Source organism: Mucor mucedo (assembly GCF_025094135.1).
Source record: "Mucor mucedo strain NRRL 3635 chromosome Unknown EV154scaffold_16, whole genome shotgun sequence".
Lineage (NCBI taxonomy): Eukaryota > Fungi > Mucoromycota > Mucoromycetes > Mucorales > Mucoraceae > Mucor > Mucor mucedo.
The window spans coordinates 78,176-96,133 of record NW_026252300.1 but is presented as its reverse complement, the minus strand read 5'-3'; the positions used below and the strand labels follow the sequence as shown (position 1 = coordinate 96,133).

Below are 17,958 nucleotides of genomic sequence, written 5' to 3'. Positions count from 1 at the left end.
AGGCAGCAGAGTAGACGTGCTTCTTCTTTCAGTATTTCGCTTTGAAGGTGTAATATGAATACGAGTGTGTCGAGTTAATTCGTCGGAACGAGAAAATCGTTTGTCGCAATTCAGAAAAGAACAAGTATGTGGTTTTTCGCCAGTGTGTGTACGTATGTGACGAGTTCTGTGTTCTAATCTTACAAAGGCTTTAGGACAAACTGGGCATTGATACGGTCGTGGTTTTTCTGCTGTCTTTTCATTGACCTCTTGTTTTATATAGAAAGGCATTTAAATATTGAGAGATAATAATGATAATAGAGGAAAAGAAATGTTCAGATATATTCCCAGTTCTTTTTATATTATTTCAGGAGAGATTGGGAAAAGGGGAACATGAGGTGAAGAGAAAGTAATCCAAAATGTCCAAAGAAAAGAAGGAGGCGTTTTTTAAAATAAAAATGATTTGTGTCTATCTTTAGTAGCAGCGTGTTCCATTGAAGATTGGGTATTTTCTAAAGGAAATCAATAGGTAATTTTTTTTTTTTTTTAGTCTTTGCTTTTTTAGTAAAGGGCTGGTTTGATATTCATATTTGAGAAATAAGGGTTATGCAGGCGTACGAAGAAAACGCTGAATCTCCAAGGAGACACAAAGATTAAAGGAGTTGTATAATAATTTGACATATTTATAATTTTAGGAAATTTCATTACATACATTTATATAAAACGTTCCCATCTTCTATCTCCCCTTTTATTTTTGTTCTATAGTAAACAAGAAAGAAAGAAAAATCGTATTCTACACACAGACATATTTCTTTTATTGATAACAGCGTGCTATATATATTATTTATATACAGCCACACGACTGTGGCAAATAATAATAAAAACTTATTGACGTCATGAAAAAGCAAACAATAAAATTACTTGATTCGGTGACTATATTTTATCAGTGAAAAAGTCTATTATAAATGACGATGGTATCACAGATCAAGACTCACTATAACAATGTTATTCCCCTTAATCCAACCCCCCAACCCCCACCCACGTCCCCTTTTTCCTTCTCCTTCTACTGTAAATTGGTTCCCCATACTCCACAATTGATCTTCCATTAATGGCAATATGGTTTCCCCACCAACAATAATACCGTTACTTTTTAACGATATTTACCAATAAAGTTCGATGATATTGCTAAAATAAGGAGATGCCTATTGTTGCACGTCATTATACGTTTTCTTCTTACTTTTATAATCCTTGGTGCTGCTATAATTTATTACTTTTGAAAAAAAAAAAGAAAGGTTTAAGTTTGAAAGGTTGTCAAATTGGCGTATAAACGCATGCACCTAGCGTTGAGATTGCTACAAATGGGGCATCTATACCACGTTGATGAGCTTAATAACAAACAAATAGAGTCTTTGACCAATGTATTTAAGGTTTGGGGCAAGAAAAATATACAAAATATACCTGGTAATAATGCCTCATGATTGGATAAATGCACACTTTTAAAAGCATGAAATGTAACAAGTCGCCCAAGATTAGCTAATTACTTCTGTAGTAGCTACTATTCTTTTGCATTATAGAATAATTAATGAATCGAAAGGGGGGAAACACACGATTATGGATAAAGAATGTTTCAGATAAATATATGGTCCCTATATAAAAAGTTGGATCTTGCATAACCAAAACCCACCGTAACTTCTCTTTTCGCTAACTATTAATAGCTTCAACTAACGTGAAATCTTAGCTAGTATGTCGGAAGAAACGTTAAAAGGATAAATTAACTCGAAAATTATGACTATCGGATAAATTTACGAGCTATTTATGAGATAACGAAAATTCGTGTGAACAGACCCAACTTTGGACAATGCTATGACTTTATTAAAGTTCCAGACGGAAAATCCATGCATAACTGATTTGTTTTGAGGCGTATAATATAGATACTAACCGATACTTTGCATGTCATAGAAATTTAAATGTAGGGCTTACTTTTTTCGTTATAAAAATCTGTGTATGAGGCAGGGATATAGTCATTTTAAGTAGGCTGTTCCTTACGAAACAAAAAGGGACACTGTGCAAAAGTCATCATGTTATCATATGAAGCAGAATTATTACCACATAAGTTTTTTCTTTATAGTAATTTTAATGCGGTAATACAAAAGTAATTGGTGCGCTCTGGTTTATAATACATGCATGAGTCCTTTAAAGATGCGACTGTGTTATTTAGAAGAAGGTTCCACCGAATTTCGGTGCATGAGGCTAGTATTATTCGAGGGTATATTTGATTCGTGAATAGCCAGACGACGCTTTTTAGAGGATACCATCAGACCAGACGAATCAAACCAATAAGGTGTAGCAAAGGTTTTCCGTAATGAAGCAACTAATTGAGATTTAGTGTCTTTATGAATTTGATTGTCATATCCATCTTCCCACTCAACAGTGCTGTCCCACTTTCCTGAATTTAGACCTTGAATAAACTCATCCCATTCACTATTGGTGAATGTTAGGTGTAACTTTGACCCACTCAGCTCTTTAGTCATTAATAATACTCCTTGGCCAATGCTTTTAGTGAGTTGCATGATACGTTCCCCCACAACAATGTTTCTTCTGAATGCAGCCCAATTTGTTTTAGTCAATAAAGGTTCAATCCATGAGCGGTACGCTTTCATATTTGCATTTCTTTCACGATCCTTGTCTTTTTCTGTGCAATTAGAGCTAGCCGCTAAGTTCTCATTTTCACAAGCTTCTTCGGGTGCTACTTCCTCTGGGAGCAGCATTGCAAAAGCTTCTTGAAATTGCTTAAAAGCTAGGTATAATCGAAAATAATCTGTATTGTAATAGATTCCATTTTGGTTCATACCGTTATCCAGATGTGGCTTCATATTTGAGTGATTGGTTAAAATGCAAAGTGCAGGCCTTAAAAGTTCGGCAATCTTTTCTTTTATAACCGATTCACTGCCTGTACTTGCGGATAATGCATCCTCTGCGCTTATGGAAGACTGGTCGATAGCTAAAGTAAATGGGTTCGGCATTCTTTGTGCTTTTTGATCTAATTCTTCCACTGTAATTTCTCTCAAACGATTGATAATATCATCTCCTTCAAAAAAAAAAAAAAATGGATGTTAAATACTTGTTTCTGTATACATTTACCAGTTGCTTACGTCTTCGTTCAAATCCACCGTGTCGATGTGGAATTTTAGGCTTTTTTAAAGGAATAAAAGATGGCTCGGATAAAGAATCTGTGCTGTGTTTCTTCCGTTTACGCATTAATGAAGCTTGGGTAAGAATACCTTGTTCAGCATATCGTTGTAGTGATGCAGGCTCTCGTAAGATACGGCCATCTTGATAATAGAATCCACGCTGCTGAGGTTCCATGACTACGTCGGCATGTGGAATAGGTGTATTGAATTGTGGGGTATTGGAGACAATTTGATCAGAATAATCTTTTCTTTTAGACTCTACTGTTTCGACAATCTGTTGCTGTAGATTATGAGCTGTCGAAGACGTAGTGGGTGAAGACGTAGATTGTCTATTATTATTTAAGGGCGAACCGGCGCCTGATGTGCCATTGCTGATCACACTTGACGAAGGCGATGGTGTGGAGTTATATAAAGGGCGAAGGTTTGTATAAGAGCGTATTGTAGCCAGTAGATTGTTTCTATTGGATAAATCAGGAAAAGAAGATGCGATATCTTGCTGTGGAATTGTGGGGCAAGGAACCGCGGGAAGCCTTGTTGTTGATATATTTTGAGATGACGATTCTATCCATTTTTGAACCGAATCTTTTTCAGTAGCTCTTTGTATAGGAAGAAAGGATTGGTTTAAGGACGGCAATAACTTTTGTACTTGATAAAAAGGTACGGTGTTATTACTATTGCTACAACAGGAACTGGTGCTGGGTAACCGGACAGCATGTACGCCTAAATGTCTGTCCCGAAATAAGATACGATCTTCATGACAATGTTTTGTGAACTTTATATAGTCGCCTAATGCATAAAACATGCAAAATAAAAGCTTCGCCAGTTTTTCTGGATCTGGGTTTTTACGCAATACTTGTTTGATTATACGAAAAAGATCTAAAAGATCTTCGTCAGTCAGAATATCCTCTGCCTTAGGCTCAAAACAATATGTTTCTCGATTCAACAAACAGACATTGTCGTTGATAGATGACTGCTGTGGCGAGTTTAACTCATCCATTGTGAAAATGAATTTTTTAATAAGCAAAGAAAAGAAGCGAGAAAGGGAAAGTTTACAAAAAGGGATGATTGAAAGGACTGGGGGAAACCCCGCCCTTTTATTTTTTTGCTACTGAGTTTCAAGATGGTTTTGTCATTGAAGATTGATCTCGATTGTCCACACAACCGGAGCATCTGTTACAATTTCAATAACTTCATTGTCTACAGCATTCGATGTACTGACCATGCCACCAAACTCACATTTCAAGTCAGCTTTGAAGGAAGTGTTAGATGTAAATATTGACAAAACTTTACATAGTTACCCATATCCCATTTAAGGCCTTTAGTAGTAATAGTGGCTGGTGATCCTATTGGCATTATACCGCAAGTGGGTCCTATTAAACAATGTCAACGTTGCACACTTTTTTTTTTTTACAAGGTAATGGGTTACCTTCTAACGCTGGCTGGCAATGTATTTGATGTTTGCCCTAGTATACACCTTTAGCTTTCTGAAGAACTACAAATTCACACTGTATGATTCTTACCTTGTCCAATAGCATTGTCAAATTTTCATCGCTCACTAATATAAATCGTCTTTCTATTTGGTCCTTCATCATGTACAATATGTTAATATTAGCTATTGTTTGATCAAATCTACCACCTAATGCTGGCGTTGCAACAATATCATACTAAATCCACGTTAATTTCCATGTGCCTAATTTATGTTGTACGTACATACGATTTGTCCTTGAGAAGCTTCCTTTTCATGCAGCAGAGAGACGCATTTCATAAAATCTGTTGAATCCTGTTCAGATACTTTTGTAATTGTAACGCTTTTAGATTCATAGTATGCCCTAACATCAGGTCGAATAGAATCCATATCTCCTCGGATTTCGTCCGGAATATACCTAGAAGCAAAATAACTGAACAAACGTGTGCAAAACAAATAGAACATATTGCTTTAACTTTACTGTTCTAAAATTTTCTGATCGTGCTTGAACGCGTCGTATAACCTGTTTGAGCCTCCATCAGCAACAAATTTGAATGAAGCTACTTCCTTGTAAATACTTAATGAGAACATGTGCAAGTTTTGTGTGGTTTACCATTGTTCCATAACCGGTGAAAGATGTCTGCGTGATGAATGGGCTGGTTGAGAACAATCAGACAAAACTTTTTTGTCTTTCCATCTCTTTCTAGTATATTGGAAGGACGCCAATGCGTTATGAGGTTTATTAAGTTCTTCTTTGACATGAGAAAAGTTTACAAAAGGGGAAAGAAAAGTACTCTTATCGGAACTTATAAAACATGTCGTCTGTGCATTTTCCATTACCTTTTTTTTTTTACTGGTTTATCAGTAAAAACATGTGATGAATTACATCTTGATTACATACTGCAACCTCGGGATTCATGCGTACACCCTTTTATTGATTCAAGTGGCTAAAAAAACACCGTACACAAACAATGATGCGCTTAATTGATTATCCTTGACATCTATTATTGGTCACCCTGAGTGTAGGTATATTTCCATGGGCAGGAAAAAAATTCTTTTTTATTCTTTCTGCACTTTCAAAATGGTAAAATATATTAATGGGATCATAGAAAATCAAAGCACCTTTGGAACTAAATATTTCTTATACAGTCTGTTTCTACCAAGCTCAAGAACATTGTTCCTCTTCTCGATCGCGTCTTAGTTCAACGTATTAAGCCCGAACAGGTAAAATTAAATAAAATTGGATAGTCAAAGGGAAGCCGTATCTAAATTGTGAATTATAGAAAACTTCTGCTGGTATTTACATCCCCGAGAAAGCTCAAGAAGCTCCTAACCAAGGAAATGTCATTGCTGTTGGTAAGGGTTTGTTGGATAAGGATGGTAAGCATATTCCCAACCAAGTCTCCGTTGGTGACAAGATCATCCTTCCTCCTTACGGTGGTATCCCTGTCAAGGTCTCTCACGAGGTAAGAATAAACCCCCCCCCACTACCATGTCGATGCATTTATTAATCTTTTCTTATAAATAGGAATATCTCTTATTCCGTGATTCTGAAATTCTTGCCAAGGTCGTAGAATAAATCCATCTTATTGACATTTTCGCAAAATATCATCGTAATAAACAAAATAGAATTTGGTCCTTATGTTATACTAAAGAAAGGGATTGTCTTTAACTTGACAATGCTATTGTTCCCTTCATACCTGATCCCAATATAGCACAAAAATCCATCAATGATTCCCATGTGTTATCACAAACTTCCCTTTTATGTTTATTCTACATACCACTCTAAAAAAAACGAGTAAGCCAAATCGAATCAATTTATGACGCGTTGTAATGTAAGTTAACTTAGTGCTGGTACATCAAAGTGTAGCGGCCTAAAAAATACTTGTGTCAGTTTCCAAAACATTGGCATGGTGACAGGAAGTTTTCGATTGAGTTTAAACGCCCATTTGATTGGCTAAATAAAAAACATTTTATCTCCACGCCCAGTGTTTTTTCTTCTTCCTTCTATAATATACAATGGCAGAAGACGGTGAATGGCACACAGTAACAAACAACAAAGGCGCTGCTACAGTAGCCCCTCCTTCTCAACCTCAACCTTCCAGGGCTCGGCGCAAGTCCAGACACAGAATAACTCCACCCAAGCAAGCCTCCTCGAAGCAACCCACAAAAGAGAAATCAGTGCCTACTCACAAAGAGCATAGCAAAGCAGTGCCTACTCACAAAGACCAAAGCAAAGCAGCCTCGTCTACAAAATCAGTCAACCCTTTTCATGCAGCTGAAGACGATGAGTCCGATGAGGAAGAAGAGGACGGTCAAGTCGATCCCATTGATTTACCTGTTCCACCTTACCACACTAGCATAATTATTTCTTGCCCACTCGAAGGCTGTGAATCACCCATTCCCTTCATGGACACGACTTCACTTGTCAAGCATTTGAAGGAAGATCATCACCTCATGTTCAAAAATCTTCACCACATGTACATGGCTCTTGATTCTTATTTAAATCGTTGGGCCAAAGAGTTTGAAAAGAAGTCAATTACTGATTATGCTCAACCTGATAGTGATGACAGTAATGGTAAGAAAAAGATAATTTATGCAAGCAGTACACCCTTGTTAACAAGAAATTTTAGTTTACGTAATTGATCCCGAGAGCTGTGACTTGGATAAGAAAATCCGAGAAGATATGCAACGTGTTAAATTGGTATGTTGAGCGCCACTGGATTCGACATCGTGTGTTAAAAGTCTTTCTTTTTTTTTCTTTTTTTTTTTTTTTGACAGAACGAAGTCTTGAAAACCCAACAAAATGAACGTGAAACAGACTCGAAAGCTTCCAGAAAATGCCTATTCTGTAAAAACATTTGCGAAAATAGAGCCATCTTATTTAGACACATGTTTGCGGAACATAACTTCAATATTGGCTTACCCGACAATCTTGTTCATGTCAATGAATTCCTGGATACACTAGAAGCAAAGCTATCAAAGTAAGTTATATCTGCGCAATTTTTTTAGCTGTGTATTGACATGATTTAAAAAGCCTCCAATGTCTGTATTGCGAAAAAACATTCACGAGCCCTGCTGTCTTGCGAAAACACATGAGAAAGAAGAAGCATTTCAAGATCGCATCTAAAAACAGACAGTATGACCGTTTTTATGTCATCAATTATTTGGAACCGGGTAAAAATTGGGAAAGCTTTGAAAATGATAATTACGAGAGTGATGACGAAAAGCGTGACGAGTAAAGTATACAAAGGACCTTCATTGGGATTTAAAATATTGATTTGAAATATAAAACATAGATCATGGGCAGACTGGGAGGAGGATGTGCAGGAATCTACAATGTGTTTGTTCGACACAAATGTATCCACTAGCCCAAAAGAAGCACTTGCTCACATGAAATCTGAGCATGACTTTGACTTGCCTAAGATCAGAAAAGAGAAAGGTATAATATCACATAAATGAACACATGGTTGATACATTTTCTAATGCAATACTCTAGAATTGAACTTTTATCAGATCATTGCATTAATCAACTATATTCGTCATCAATCATCGCTCGGGAAATGTTTTTCGTGTCACAAAAGCCTGGAAAGTGAAACTGATTTAGAAAATCATTTCAAGGAGAGTGATTGTATCAAAAATTTTGTTCCAATGGACGCTCCATTTTGGAAGGATCCCAGGTTCTTAATTCCTACATATGAGAATGATCCTCTTTTGACTGGATTTGAAGAAGATGGAGAAGAGATAGAGGATATGGGATTGTCAGACAATGAAGCTAATAAGAAGTATCTCTATCAAGCTATGGAAAGTTTATCTATCTCAAAATAAAATCTATTTATTTTGCAATGAGTATTATTAATGCTAAAAAACAGCCTACGATAGTTATGATAAGAAGAAAGCAACACATGTTTCTTCTTGCGCTCTTTTGATGTCGGTTGGCAATCACAAGTTCATCAGCAGCCTGTCTCGTATTCTGCGCAATGTTTAGTACGTTACCATAAATACTTTCTATAGATGTAAATCGAATTTATAAATTATTATGCCTTTATCACTGTAATACATTGTACAACTTACGGATACCACTTTCTTGTTCGTTCACCAGCATACCCATATCGCGGAAGATTTCGTTTAATTCAGTGATACCTTGCTCGATATTCTGTATTTCTCCTTCTCTTTCAGATATCAAAAGTTCGTTATACTCAATCTCACTATCGAGTGTCTCTAATTGAGCCTGACGCTGGTTACTCATGATATTCAATCCTTGATTCTCTTCGGTATCTTCACTAAATAAGTTTTTGGCATTAAGCAACATATCTATATTTTGTGAATCAATAACACTTACATTACTTGTGACTGAAGCATGACTGTTGTAGCTTTTGCCTTGTCCACGTATTCACGCTGTTTAGAAGCAGACACCCTTTGCACTTTTTGGAAACTGTTCAATACATTTTGAAAATCTTTGGATAATTTTTGTTGTTCTAGCCGTCTCTGTCGCTACGATCGGGATTTAAGTAAACCATGTTGTTTCCCTGTATACAAGCACTTACGTTCTTCTTTGAGTCTAAACTTTGGTGTAGCGAAAGAGACTTTAAGTCCTGTGTAGAGTCCTTGATAAGTTCACGAGTAGCATTGGTAACGTCGTGTCTACAAATGAACTTTAAGTCTTTTTTTTTTTTTTCTAAAAAGTAATGGCTTTCATTTACAAATTTCCTCGTATTTCACTGGTGTCTCTAGGACCGCCTAGTAAGTTGACTAGCCTTTCGATACTATTAATATTGCCATTTATATGAAATATTTGTTGCGCAATTCGTTGTGTTAATTCTTTGTAGTCTCGGTCGTCGCCTATTAGAAATGGAGATTAGTGTACTTAAAAAAAACCATCTCAATACTTCTCTTTTGCTACCTGTTGTGGAGTTGCTTGTAGGAAATTGTATGGGAGAATCGTCTGGTGAATGCAGGCCTTGCTCTAAGTCGTTAAATGACATATTGGTTAAGTTGAAGAAAGAATAAGTTTTGGTCTTTTAAAACTCCTTTATATATGCAAAAAAAACTCATGATCTGAATACGATCTAGGTTCACTGCAAATTATTTTATTTTTAAAGATTTAGCTTGTCAATGACATGCTGAGGCATACAATACACTGGATTGACAGGTTTGAGACCGGGATAATCCAACAAGGATAATCCAGCCACACCAAACAGTGTGTGAAATACATCCACCATATCCCCTGGTCTGTCGGAAATACCGCCATTCTCTGGATCCTGTGCAGACAGAATAAACTTTGATAACTTTTCCTTGTTTATCCAATGAACCTTTCCTAATACTGAAAGTGCGGATAATACCCACCACGAATAACAAACATCTTCTAATTTTTCTGGTCTACCGTTTAATCCGCCATTTTTTAATTGTCGTTCACATAGCCACCAGCCCAACAAATCCGAATCCACATGATGAAGCGCATCTGCAATCGAAAGAGCAGCAACACAACAGAATATCTGACCCGAATGAGATTCTGAACCAGGTCTACTTCCAAACCCACCATCATAATTTTTACATTCTAAAATCCATTCCACTGTCTTGTCCACGTTAATTGCGTCTAGACGTTTCAACAGCGATAAACAGCTCAAGGCAATGTAAGAAAATCTTGAATCCACTTCTCCCCAATTATCTCCTTTAAAGGACCCATCCTCATTCTGCAGACATTTCACATCTATTTATGTATATACTCTTTAGTTTCCTTTGTCTCATTTCTCAGGTTGTCACTATGGGCTTACATTTAACAACCTTTTCCACATCGATGGCATCAATAGCATCCAAAGTTATTAAAATTTGAACTGCTGATAAAGTGTGTGTCATGTGAGAATCGTGGTGTTTATCTCCCCCAAAACCACCATCTTCTTGTTGTAAACTTTTAACGTAAGCAATGACTTCGTCTCTCGGTAAAGCATCAATATTATTCATTAAATCAAGCGCTGTCAATCCCCAATAAATGCCGTTGACACGTAAATGTTCGGTCAGCCAGTACTCTAAGTCATCTTTTCGTGTGTCCAAAGACTGTATGTATTTGACATGCAAAGGTATTAAAAGTTCGTCGATTGTTGTCTCCATCGTTTTAAAAAAAAAATGGAAAAAAAGGGTTTTTTTTTTTTCGCACTCTGGCCCCTGATTGTAGTGAACCAATGGTGCAGTGCTTCCACTCTCAATTTACCAACGTTTTGAAAACTCCGCCCACCTTTGCGATTCAAATTAAAAGACCGACTGGATCATCAAGCATATCGACGAAAGACCTACTGCTGTACTTGCTCAAGTTCTGGAAGATTTGACGAATCATTTTTCGGATGAGAATATTCAGGTGAGTAAGTCAGCATTGCATAGATTTATGAGAGAAAGATGTGCTTTATCTATGAAAAGACTTGAGAAAATACCTGCAAGACGAAACCACATTGATGTAATCACTTAACGTCGAGAGTCGGTAGAGAAGTGGATTACTAACGAGGATAGGGACTTTGAAAAAAATTGCGTTTTCATAGACGAAGCAGGATTTAGCATCAATATCACCCGTAACAGAGGTTTATCAAAGAAAGGCAAGCCTGCGAAAGCTATTGTACCTACCTCTCGCAGCACTTCAATCACTATTTTAAGGAAATGTCTAGAACTCCGTATTTTTCTCAAACGTATTTTTTTCAAACGTATTTTTTAAAATCACGTGATGATCTACACGTCGATTGACATGCCATATCATCTAAACTTCATAGAATGATCGTTTTCTGTTTTCCATAAAATATGCTTCTTTGTCAGTACAAGCTACTACTGGAACGCAGATAGACAATTACCAAGTTCTGACTTGCTTGGGAGGTTTTTACAAGTGTTTCTATTTTAAGTAAAGGCTCAAACATTATGGATGATAAAATAGACAAATCAAATCATCCTGACATAAGCTTGTTTATCTATAAATAAAGCTGGTTCACACACTTTATTCTTCTCCTTTTCTTTTCCCTTAACATACTTCTTTTATCGTATGAAAGTAACGGATCACGGAAAAAAGTTTGTTTAGTAGCGACTCTTGTTTCTTTGAAAAGAAGCTAAATTGAAAAAGATATATTGTGATATTGCGGCTGCGGCTAGTCTTTGCTATAGGAGGGCTACCTCCTAGGCAGATTTCTTGAGTTTTTGGAACTCACGAACTGTGAATAGCAGGGATGCATTTTAAATAGGTGCAAACATACTGGCCTGCTGGTCTTCTGGCCAGAGTTTCTGTAAGTAGTATAAAAAAAATACGTTTGAAAAAAATACGGAGGTCTAGACATTTCCAATATCACTTATGTAAATTTAGCATTGAAATTAAAATTGTTCGTAGAATAAAAGTCGCCCTAATTGGGAAAGCATTTCAATGCTAATTAATGATAAGCGACTTGGATTAATGCACCCCGTTATCAAACAATTTCAAAACTTTGCCAATACGAGCTCTTCCTCAAGTTCTTCAAGTATAACAGCACCCACTAATTTAGATTTTTATTCGTCAAGCAGCAGCAAGCAAATCAAATTGTCACCTCTTCAAAAAGGAATTGTAGTAGATATGTTTGCCAAGTTGGACGGAACTAAAATGTGGAGACTGTCTACAGGTACAGTCGTCGAGCAACAAATGAAAATGTTTGCACTTGAGTGCAACTTTGAGCAGTAAGTATAAAAGATGTATTATTTTTAAGATAATGACAAACTCACAAGCCTTTGCTTCTAGCCCTGTGCATTCGATGGTGTTAGATGTCAGTGACAAAAGCTGGTTGAAGTACTTTACACCTGAAGAAATTCAAGAAATCAAGAATCATCAAAAGAAAGTACTAGTAGATTTGCCTTCTACAATTGAAGACTATATAAAGAAACTTCGTGAGTGCCAAAACGTTACTATGTTGAAATCAATGTTGACACAAGAGTTAAGCTATCCTGGTTGCGAATGGATAAGATCCTCTCTTCTCCAATATATCCATCTCTTCAAATGTAATTACTTACCTTTATCAGCGCAAACAGAAGGCGACATACTTCGACGAATTTGCTTTTTTGTTGATACTGCCTTTGACTATTCAAAGCTTGATTGCCGAGGGTATTGTATAAATGCTTAACTTTAACATGATTTTTATTTACTAATTATTTTCTGTTTTGAAATAATATAGAGGGGAAAAGGCCAGCAAGTCCTCCTCTGCTGGTCGTAACGCACAAAGAGTTATAGCTGGAGAGGAAAAGATGGAGAGTAAAAGAATGGGAAGAAAAGTAGATTTGCTCTTGTTGAGGATATCATAGATATAATAATAAAGTTAATCATGAGTCACACATTACCCCGCTTGTTCTCATCCTACCATTGAAGTCTGTACACAGGGCACCACCCTGTGGCGAGTAAATGTTTATTCTGCAAAAAGCAATACAATCGAATGGGCCTGGACTATGGAATATTAATAGATCCTAAGCACAAATATGACTATTGTCATTTGATGTTATAACTGTTGATCCCTCTGACTAATATTTATATACTCAGTATGGAAGGGCTAAATTTAAAGACATGTTGATTATTTACTATCACCAGATTATTACATCATGATCCAATAAGGCGCTTAATATTCTCCCTAGAACTATCCCAGTTCTTTATATAAATATCCATAGTTTTTTTCTCATAGACCATGAATACAATTTTCAATACGTTTTTTAATTAATATTTTTTTCGTCCATAATAAAGTGGTATCCAAGTTCTAAACAGTATCACTTTTGGTTTATTTTTATTTTTGTTCTTCATGCAAAACATAAGCTACTTACTCTAAGATGGTGTATGCATTAGTAAACTGAATGATTTCGATTATCTAGATATGAAGCTGCATTTTAAGTTGGTGTTTACGGCACACATAAAAAATACAATATATGTGTGTGCGTACATACACATTGTAACATATCTAATTTTCCGCCCGACCAGTGGATGGCGGTACGCTTGTAGTAAGGGGCTTTTTAGCCAATAATATTGCCGGAACCGCTGTAACAGAGCCAATGAGGAAGCCGGAACCGCTGTAAGGGAGCCAACCAGAATGCCAGAACCGCTGTAAACCGAAAAGGAAACTCGACATACTTACACCGCACGCAGTTTAAAATATACCACCTGCAGCACCCTGAAATGCTTTTTTTTTTTAACTTTCAAATTCTTTTGTAAACAAATAAACCTATTTTGACAGCTTAAATACGCAAAAATAAAAGCTACACATTTTTCTCTGTCTCTTCTTTTATTTATACTTTTCGAAAAAAAATTAAAATGTTCGGCGGTAGTCCCTCTAACCAAAATGATGGCGCTTCCAAGAAAAAACCTGGACCTAGACCAGGTTCAAAAAGAGATCCTCATGCATTACGACCAGGACCTAAGCGTTTGATGGATCATCCAGGTCTAACTCAACAAAGACTTGACAAAATGGCCATTTTTAATACAGGAGCTGCTACCTCTTCGCGTATGCAAGAAGATCGAGAGGCCTATGCTTCTACCAGTGACAATGTTGTGAGTGTCAGCAATAGCAATTTGACTGAAAGTATTGCAGCTGCTAGTGACCATAATGGGGTAACACATACATTTTTTCCTTGCAATTCAAAACATTAACATTATACTTACAGAACGGGAATATCTTGCCTAACACCGTAACTGATCAAAATATGGAAGAAGATGTCGGCACTTTGGTAAGCTACTTACATAAATATAATCATAAACACTTACGAATCTACTAAATCTTAGAATGAAGAAATTTTGGATGTTGTTGCAGTGCAAGATGATAATATTGAGGGCACTGAAAGTGATGCGGAAGAAGAAATTCAGACAGCACCCAACAGCGTTAGTGATCATTATGTGGATGATTCTATTGAAAATGAGTACACTGCTGAAGATTTTGAGATTGTAGATGAAGAGGCTGGTGGGAGTACTTTAGAAGATAGCCATACCGAGAAATATCTACCAGTATTCAGAATAGACTTAAAGGTGGTGTTACACCACCAGAGTACCAACGAAAAACGTACTGGGTGGATGTTGAGTATGAAGGATTTGATTATGATACTCGAACAAAACCAGATTTGTTCTATCGACCAAGAGTTTTCATTTGGCTCCCTGATCTTTTAACCGGCAAAAAACCCAACGGTTTGAGCAAAGTCCACTTGAAATGCCCTGAATGTAGAACCGCTAATTTGGAAAGAAAGGAATTTGTGAAAAAAACAAAAGCCAGAAGAATTATAGATCAATTTGAGTAAGTGTATTTTCATATTGTCGCATACATTAAAGAACACAATTGCTCAAATATTATTGTACAGTTGTTTCTATTTGATGAGCATGAATTACCGATGTGTTCGGGCAGGATGCAAAAAAACATTCAGCGGGTATGATCAAGGTATCATCAAACAGCTCAATGTTGGTCATCAAAGAGCATTCCCAGCTATTCTGACTCACAAATCTGGGATTTCAAAGGAGCTTTCAAACACAATGCGACCTCTCTTTCAACACGGCATTGGTCCACATAGACTAAGCAAAATTATTCGTATCATGCACACTCAACGATTTGACGAGCTGCAATTTGTGTACTACAGTGGTATCAGCAATTTTAAACCAAACGTGGCATCACAGCTTTTAAATGGAAATGGTCCTCAGCAATTCGAACAATTCTCTGATTTTTTTGATAAGATGAAATATAACGGCTATATTCCTTCTTCCAATTACTTGAGTTACGTGTATAGCTCGTTGGTTGCTGAGTACCGCTTATTTACTGATCAGCATACAGCGCAACTCGGTGGCATTATTCTTAAATTGGATCACAGTTTTAAAATAATCAAGCACATGGGTAAAGTCAACAGCGTTTCCACTTTTGTCGGATTATTTACAGTTTTAAATGAATACGGTGAAATTCGAATGCAGCTTCTTGTACCTTCAAAAAGCCATAGCTGTCTTCGTCCTTCGTTTGATAACATGATGGATAGCTATCGGAAGTACAATTCGGATATGCCTCAAGTTGCTTATACTGATAATGTTACTGGGGATAGAAATTTTTTGGAGGAGGTTATTCCATCACTCACAGAAAATGTTGTTCATGTTAGAGCTTCTCAAGCCGAATTGATTATAAGAAATAATCCGTACAGTATCTACCCTGTGGCAACCATTCCTGCCAATGTTAGTGTGACCGTACTTGAAACGCAGCAAGATATAAATACAGCCTGTGACATTTTTTTGGATATGGTCCGCGGTCCAGGTCAAAGTATATATGTAGGATTTGATATAGAATGGACTCCTGCTTTTGCTTACCCAGTTGGTGCCCGCGCAAGATTAAGTGGCTCTCCTGTTCCTGTAGCTCTAGTACAGATTTACCATGGCGACTCAATATACTTATTCAGAACATACACTTTTAATGCGGTCACATTTCCAGAAAAGTTGAGACAAGTAATTGAATCTTCAAAAATTAACAAGGTTGGCAGACAGATTGGTGGAGATCTAAGAAAATTTGAGCAATACAACATAAACAATGCTCCCGGTCAGTTGGATATTGGTACTCTTTGCTATGACAAGGAAATGGCAACTAGAAGAACTTATTCCTTGCAAAGAATATGTGGTGAGGTTCTAAATCTAAATATGTTGAAGCCAGGAGATGTGAGAAAAAGCAACTGGGAAATGGACTTTCTTTCACCTGAGCATATACAATACGCTGCTGTTGACGCTTATGTATCTCTTGAAGTCTACAAAAAGTTAAAAAATTTGCAAACCGTCAGAAAACAAGTCGATATGTCTACCCCGTCTGGTACATTTGTAGCTTTGTATGCTTCATCTGCAGATAAAGCTTTTCCCGCGGCCTTAGGTTACTTACGTGATGTACTGTTAGTAGATTCAGCGGTAGCAAAAAGTGATCAGTTGCTTTACCCAGGAAGTCAGTATTTGATTGGAATGGAGGTGGTCAAGGTTTTAATTCCAGGTATACTTCTGGATCGCTATGTAAACAATTTGTCACTTGATGACTTTGGGGAGCCAAGGTTTATCATTTCGGTTAACAGAGCAAATTTACTTACGGCTTCTGAACACAATTATCTATTGTCTCTGGTACCAGTGGATCCTCCTGTTGCCGATCAGGATGATAGTATTATTGATGCGTCTTCCTCTCCAAACAAATCTCCACCTGTCCCTTCGAGGGTCCTTAAAGATGCATTTCATTTATTAGACCTAATCAAGGTATCTATGAGACATGGATTAAGTAAGGATTTTATTCGCAGATTTCGTGATGCTCTATTTGTGATTGATTCGGATGACAAACAAAAGGTCGAGGCATACTTGGTTTCTATTGGTACCGACTGGAATACAAGATTGCTGGTAGACCCCAAGTTCATTTTTGACCGTGTCAGAAGGTACATTCCCCCACCTGAAGAACTCCACACTATGGTCAAGTTAGTGTTCGATAAATACAAGAACGGTTTATGCTCGAGATCGGGATTACCCCTGTTTGACGACGAGGCTGTAGCCACATCAAATCGTATATTGGAAGAAATTCGTCAAGGTAATGTTTCCGATGTAGTCGGTGGTCCTGCTCTGTACACAGAGATAGGTGAGGATCAACATGGATTGATGAGATATAGATGTAGCAGAGGTACATCATCTGTAGAAGGATCTGTACACTTCAACATTATAAGAAAATTTGCCTCGTATAACGCTGGCCCAAGATTAACTGACGCTGTGCTATCTGATTACAGATTGTTTCACAATATTAGTGTAGGTGCTCGTATTTTAAATAATGATCAATCAATGTACTAACTATATATTTAAGATGGGTAGCATTACGCGTCATGGTAAAGTTCACAACTGGCATTTTTCGCCATGGATATCTCAGGCTATTAACACTTTACGTGTAAAACTCGGTCATGATCCAATTAAAAACTATTTTGGTAACTGTATCGGTGATACATTTTCGTATAGTCAAACCAGAGAAACGTTTGGAATCACGAAGTTACCCTTAGAATTGGCAAGAAAGTATGAAATGCAGCCATTGGATTATGCCACTAGTAATTTTCCAGTCGGTGTTACGCTATCAAGAAAAAGGTTATTTGATTTGTGTATTCTTCCCGTAGTTAAGCTTCCATACATTGATTATTCTGGAAAACAATTTCTATACCGCTTTTTATCTCACTGCCAGGGAACTGCTTTTGCTGTGACAGCCGTTCATACTAAAGAAGAGACTGATCTTTTTGACAATCTTCTAGTTAGTCAAAGAGATTTGATTATTTCAGAAAACTCAAACAATATTTTGTTCAACATTTTTGCCAGGCTCTGGTCCAGCTATTGTC

General features: G+C 36.9%; 9 protein-coding genes across 9 annotated transcripts; 4 read left to right on the top strand and 5 right to left on the bottom strand.

Moving 5' to 3' along the window:
- Positions 1-54: 54 nt before the first annotated feature.
- On the bottom strand, positions 55-219 carry EV154DRAFT_392944 (uncharacterized protein; the record flags this gene model as incomplete). Its single annotated transcript, XM_051595136.1, has 1 exon — positions 55-219. A coding segment is annotated over one exon (165 nt), but the record flags the coding sequence as incomplete, so codon positions are not given.
- Positions 220-1,917: 1,698 nt separating this feature from the next.
- On the bottom strand, positions 1,918-4,167 carry EV154DRAFT_542334 (uncharacterized protein; the record flags this gene model as incomplete). Its single annotated transcript, XM_051604514.1, has 4 exons — positions 1,918-3,067; positions 3,132-3,347; positions 3,522-3,766; positions 3,809-4,167. The coding sequence occupies 4 exons, from the start codon at positions 4,165-4,167 to the stop codon at positions 2,190-2,192; spliced, it is 1,698 nt and encodes a 565-aa protein (XP_051460947.1). The 3' UTR covers positions 1,918-2,189.
- Positions 4,168-4,191: 24 nt separating this feature from the next.
- On the bottom strand, positions 4,192-5,528 carry EV154DRAFT_498085 (thiamine pyrophosphokinase). The gene is made up of 7 exons (XM_051600321.1): positions 5,249-5,528; positions 5,117-5,195; positions 4,885-5,053; positions 4,691-4,834; positions 4,597-4,633; positions 4,469-4,540; positions 4,192-4,418 (listed from the first exon to the last, which is right to left on the bottom strand). The coding sequence occupies exons 1-7, from the start codon at positions 5,394-5,396 to the stop codon at positions 4,300-4,302; spliced, it is 768 nt and encodes a 255-aa protein (XP_051460946.1). The 5' UTR covers positions 5,397-5,528; the 3' UTR covers positions 4,192-4,299.
- Positions 5,529-5,682: 154 nt separating this feature from the next.
- EV154DRAFT_437931 (chaperonin GroS) lies at positions 5,683-6,348 on the top strand. The gene is made up of 4 exons (XM_051596865.1): positions 5,683-5,719; positions 5,785-5,859; positions 5,919-6,101; positions 6,164-6,348. The coding sequence occupies exons 1-4, from the start codon at positions 5,717-5,719 to the stop codon at positions 6,212-6,214; spliced, it is 312 nt and encodes a 103-aa protein (XP_051460945.1). The 5' UTR covers positions 5,683-5,716; the 3' UTR covers positions 6,215-6,348.
- On the top strand, positions 6,349-8,477 carry EV154DRAFT_498083 (uncharacterized protein). The gene is made up of 6 exons (XM_051600320.1): positions 6,349-7,213; positions 7,269-7,339; positions 7,417-7,619; positions 7,673-7,873; positions 7,935-8,077; positions 8,135-8,477. The coding sequence occupies exons 1-6, from the start codon at positions 6,655-6,657 to the stop codon at positions 8,461-8,463; spliced, it is 1,506 nt and encodes a 501-aa protein (XP_051460944.1). The 5' UTR covers positions 6,349-6,654; the 3' UTR covers positions 8,464-8,477.
- EV154DRAFT_459097 (t-SNARE) lies at positions 8,471-9,639 on the bottom strand (the record flags this gene model as incomplete). Its single annotated transcript, XM_051597468.1, has 6 exons — positions 9,539-9,639; positions 9,339-9,477; positions 9,183-9,279; positions 8,978-9,129; positions 8,710-8,918; positions 8,471-8,643 (listed from the first exon to the last, which is right to left on the bottom strand). The coding sequence occupies exons 1-6, from the start codon at positions 9,618-9,620 to the stop codon at positions 8,471-8,473; spliced, it is 852 nt and encodes a 283-aa protein (XP_051460943.1). The 5' UTR covers positions 9,621-9,639.
- EV154DRAFT_498081 (terpenoid cyclases/protein prenyltransferase alpha-alpha toroid) lies at positions 9,640-11,077 on the bottom strand. The gene is made up of 2 exons (XM_051600319.1): positions 10,410-11,077; positions 9,640-10,345 (listed from the first exon to the last, which is right to left on the bottom strand). The coding sequence occupies exons 1-2, from the start codon at positions 10,741-10,743 to the stop codon at positions 9,732-9,734; spliced, it is 948 nt and encodes a 315-aa protein (XP_051460942.1). The 5' UTR covers positions 10,744-11,077; the 3' UTR covers positions 9,640-9,731.
- A 1,200-nt stretch (positions 11,078-12,277) lies between these two features.
- On the top strand, positions 12,278-12,752 carry EV154DRAFT_414856 (uncharacterized protein; the record flags this gene model as incomplete). Its single annotated transcript, XM_051595631.1, has 2 exons — positions 12,278-12,312; positions 12,374-12,752. The coding sequence occupies 2 exons, from the start codon at positions 12,278-12,280 to the stop codon at positions 12,750-12,752; spliced, it is 414 nt and encodes a 137-aa protein (XP_051460941.1).
- Positions 12,753-14,419: 1,667 nt separating this feature from the next.
- On the top strand, positions 14,420-14,918 carry EV154DRAFT_498074 (uncharacterized protein; the record flags this gene model as incomplete). The annotated part of the gene is made up of 2 exons (XM_051600318.1): positions 14,420-14,570; positions 14,597-14,918. Coding segments are annotated over 2 exons (450 nt in total), but the record flags the coding sequence as incomplete, so codon positions are not given.
- Positions 14,919-17,958: the final 3,040 nt, after the last annotated feature.

Coding starts and splice junctions, on each gene's coding strand:
- EV154DRAFT_498085 (XM_051600321.1), bottom strand. CDS start 5,396: ATGTCAAAGAAGAACTTAATAAACCTCATAACGCATTGGCGTCCTTCC. Junction 5,054..5,116: donor GATCAGAAAATTTTAGAACA/GTAAAGTTAAAG, acceptor TTTTGCTTCTAG/GTATATTCCGGACGAAATCC. Junction 4,835..4,884: donor AAGCTTCTCAAGGACAAATC/GTATGTACGTAC, acceptor ACGTGGATTTAG/TATGATATTGTTGCAACGCC.
- EV154DRAFT_437931 (XM_051596865.1), top strand. Junction 5,860..5,918: donor AACGTATTAAGCCCGAACAG/GTAAAATTAAAT, acceptor TGTGAATTATAG/AAAACTTCTGCTGGTATTTA. Junction 6,102..6,163: donor CTGTCAAGGTCTCTCACGAG/GTAAGAATAAAC, acceptor TCTTATAAATAG/GAATATCTCTTATTCCGTGA.
- EV154DRAFT_498083 (XM_051600320.1), top strand. CDS start 6,655: ATGGCAGAAGACGGTGAATGGCACACAGTAACAAACAACAAAGGCGCT. Junction 7,340..7,416: donor ATATGCAACGTGTTAAATTG/GTATGTTGAGCG, acceptor TTTTTTTGACAG/AACGAAGTCTTGAAAACCCA. Junction 7,620..7,672: donor CTAGAAGCAAAGCTATCAAA/GTAAGTTATATC, acceptor TGATTTAAAAAG/CCTCCAATGTCTGTATTGCG.
- EV154DRAFT_498081 (XM_051600319.1), bottom strand. CDS start 10,743: ATGGAGACAACAATCGACGAACTTTTAATACCTTTGCATGTCAAATAC. Junction 10,346..10,409: donor TGTGGAAAAGGTTGTTAAAT/GTAAGCCCATAG, acceptor ATACATAAATAG/ATGTGAAATGTCTGCAGAAT.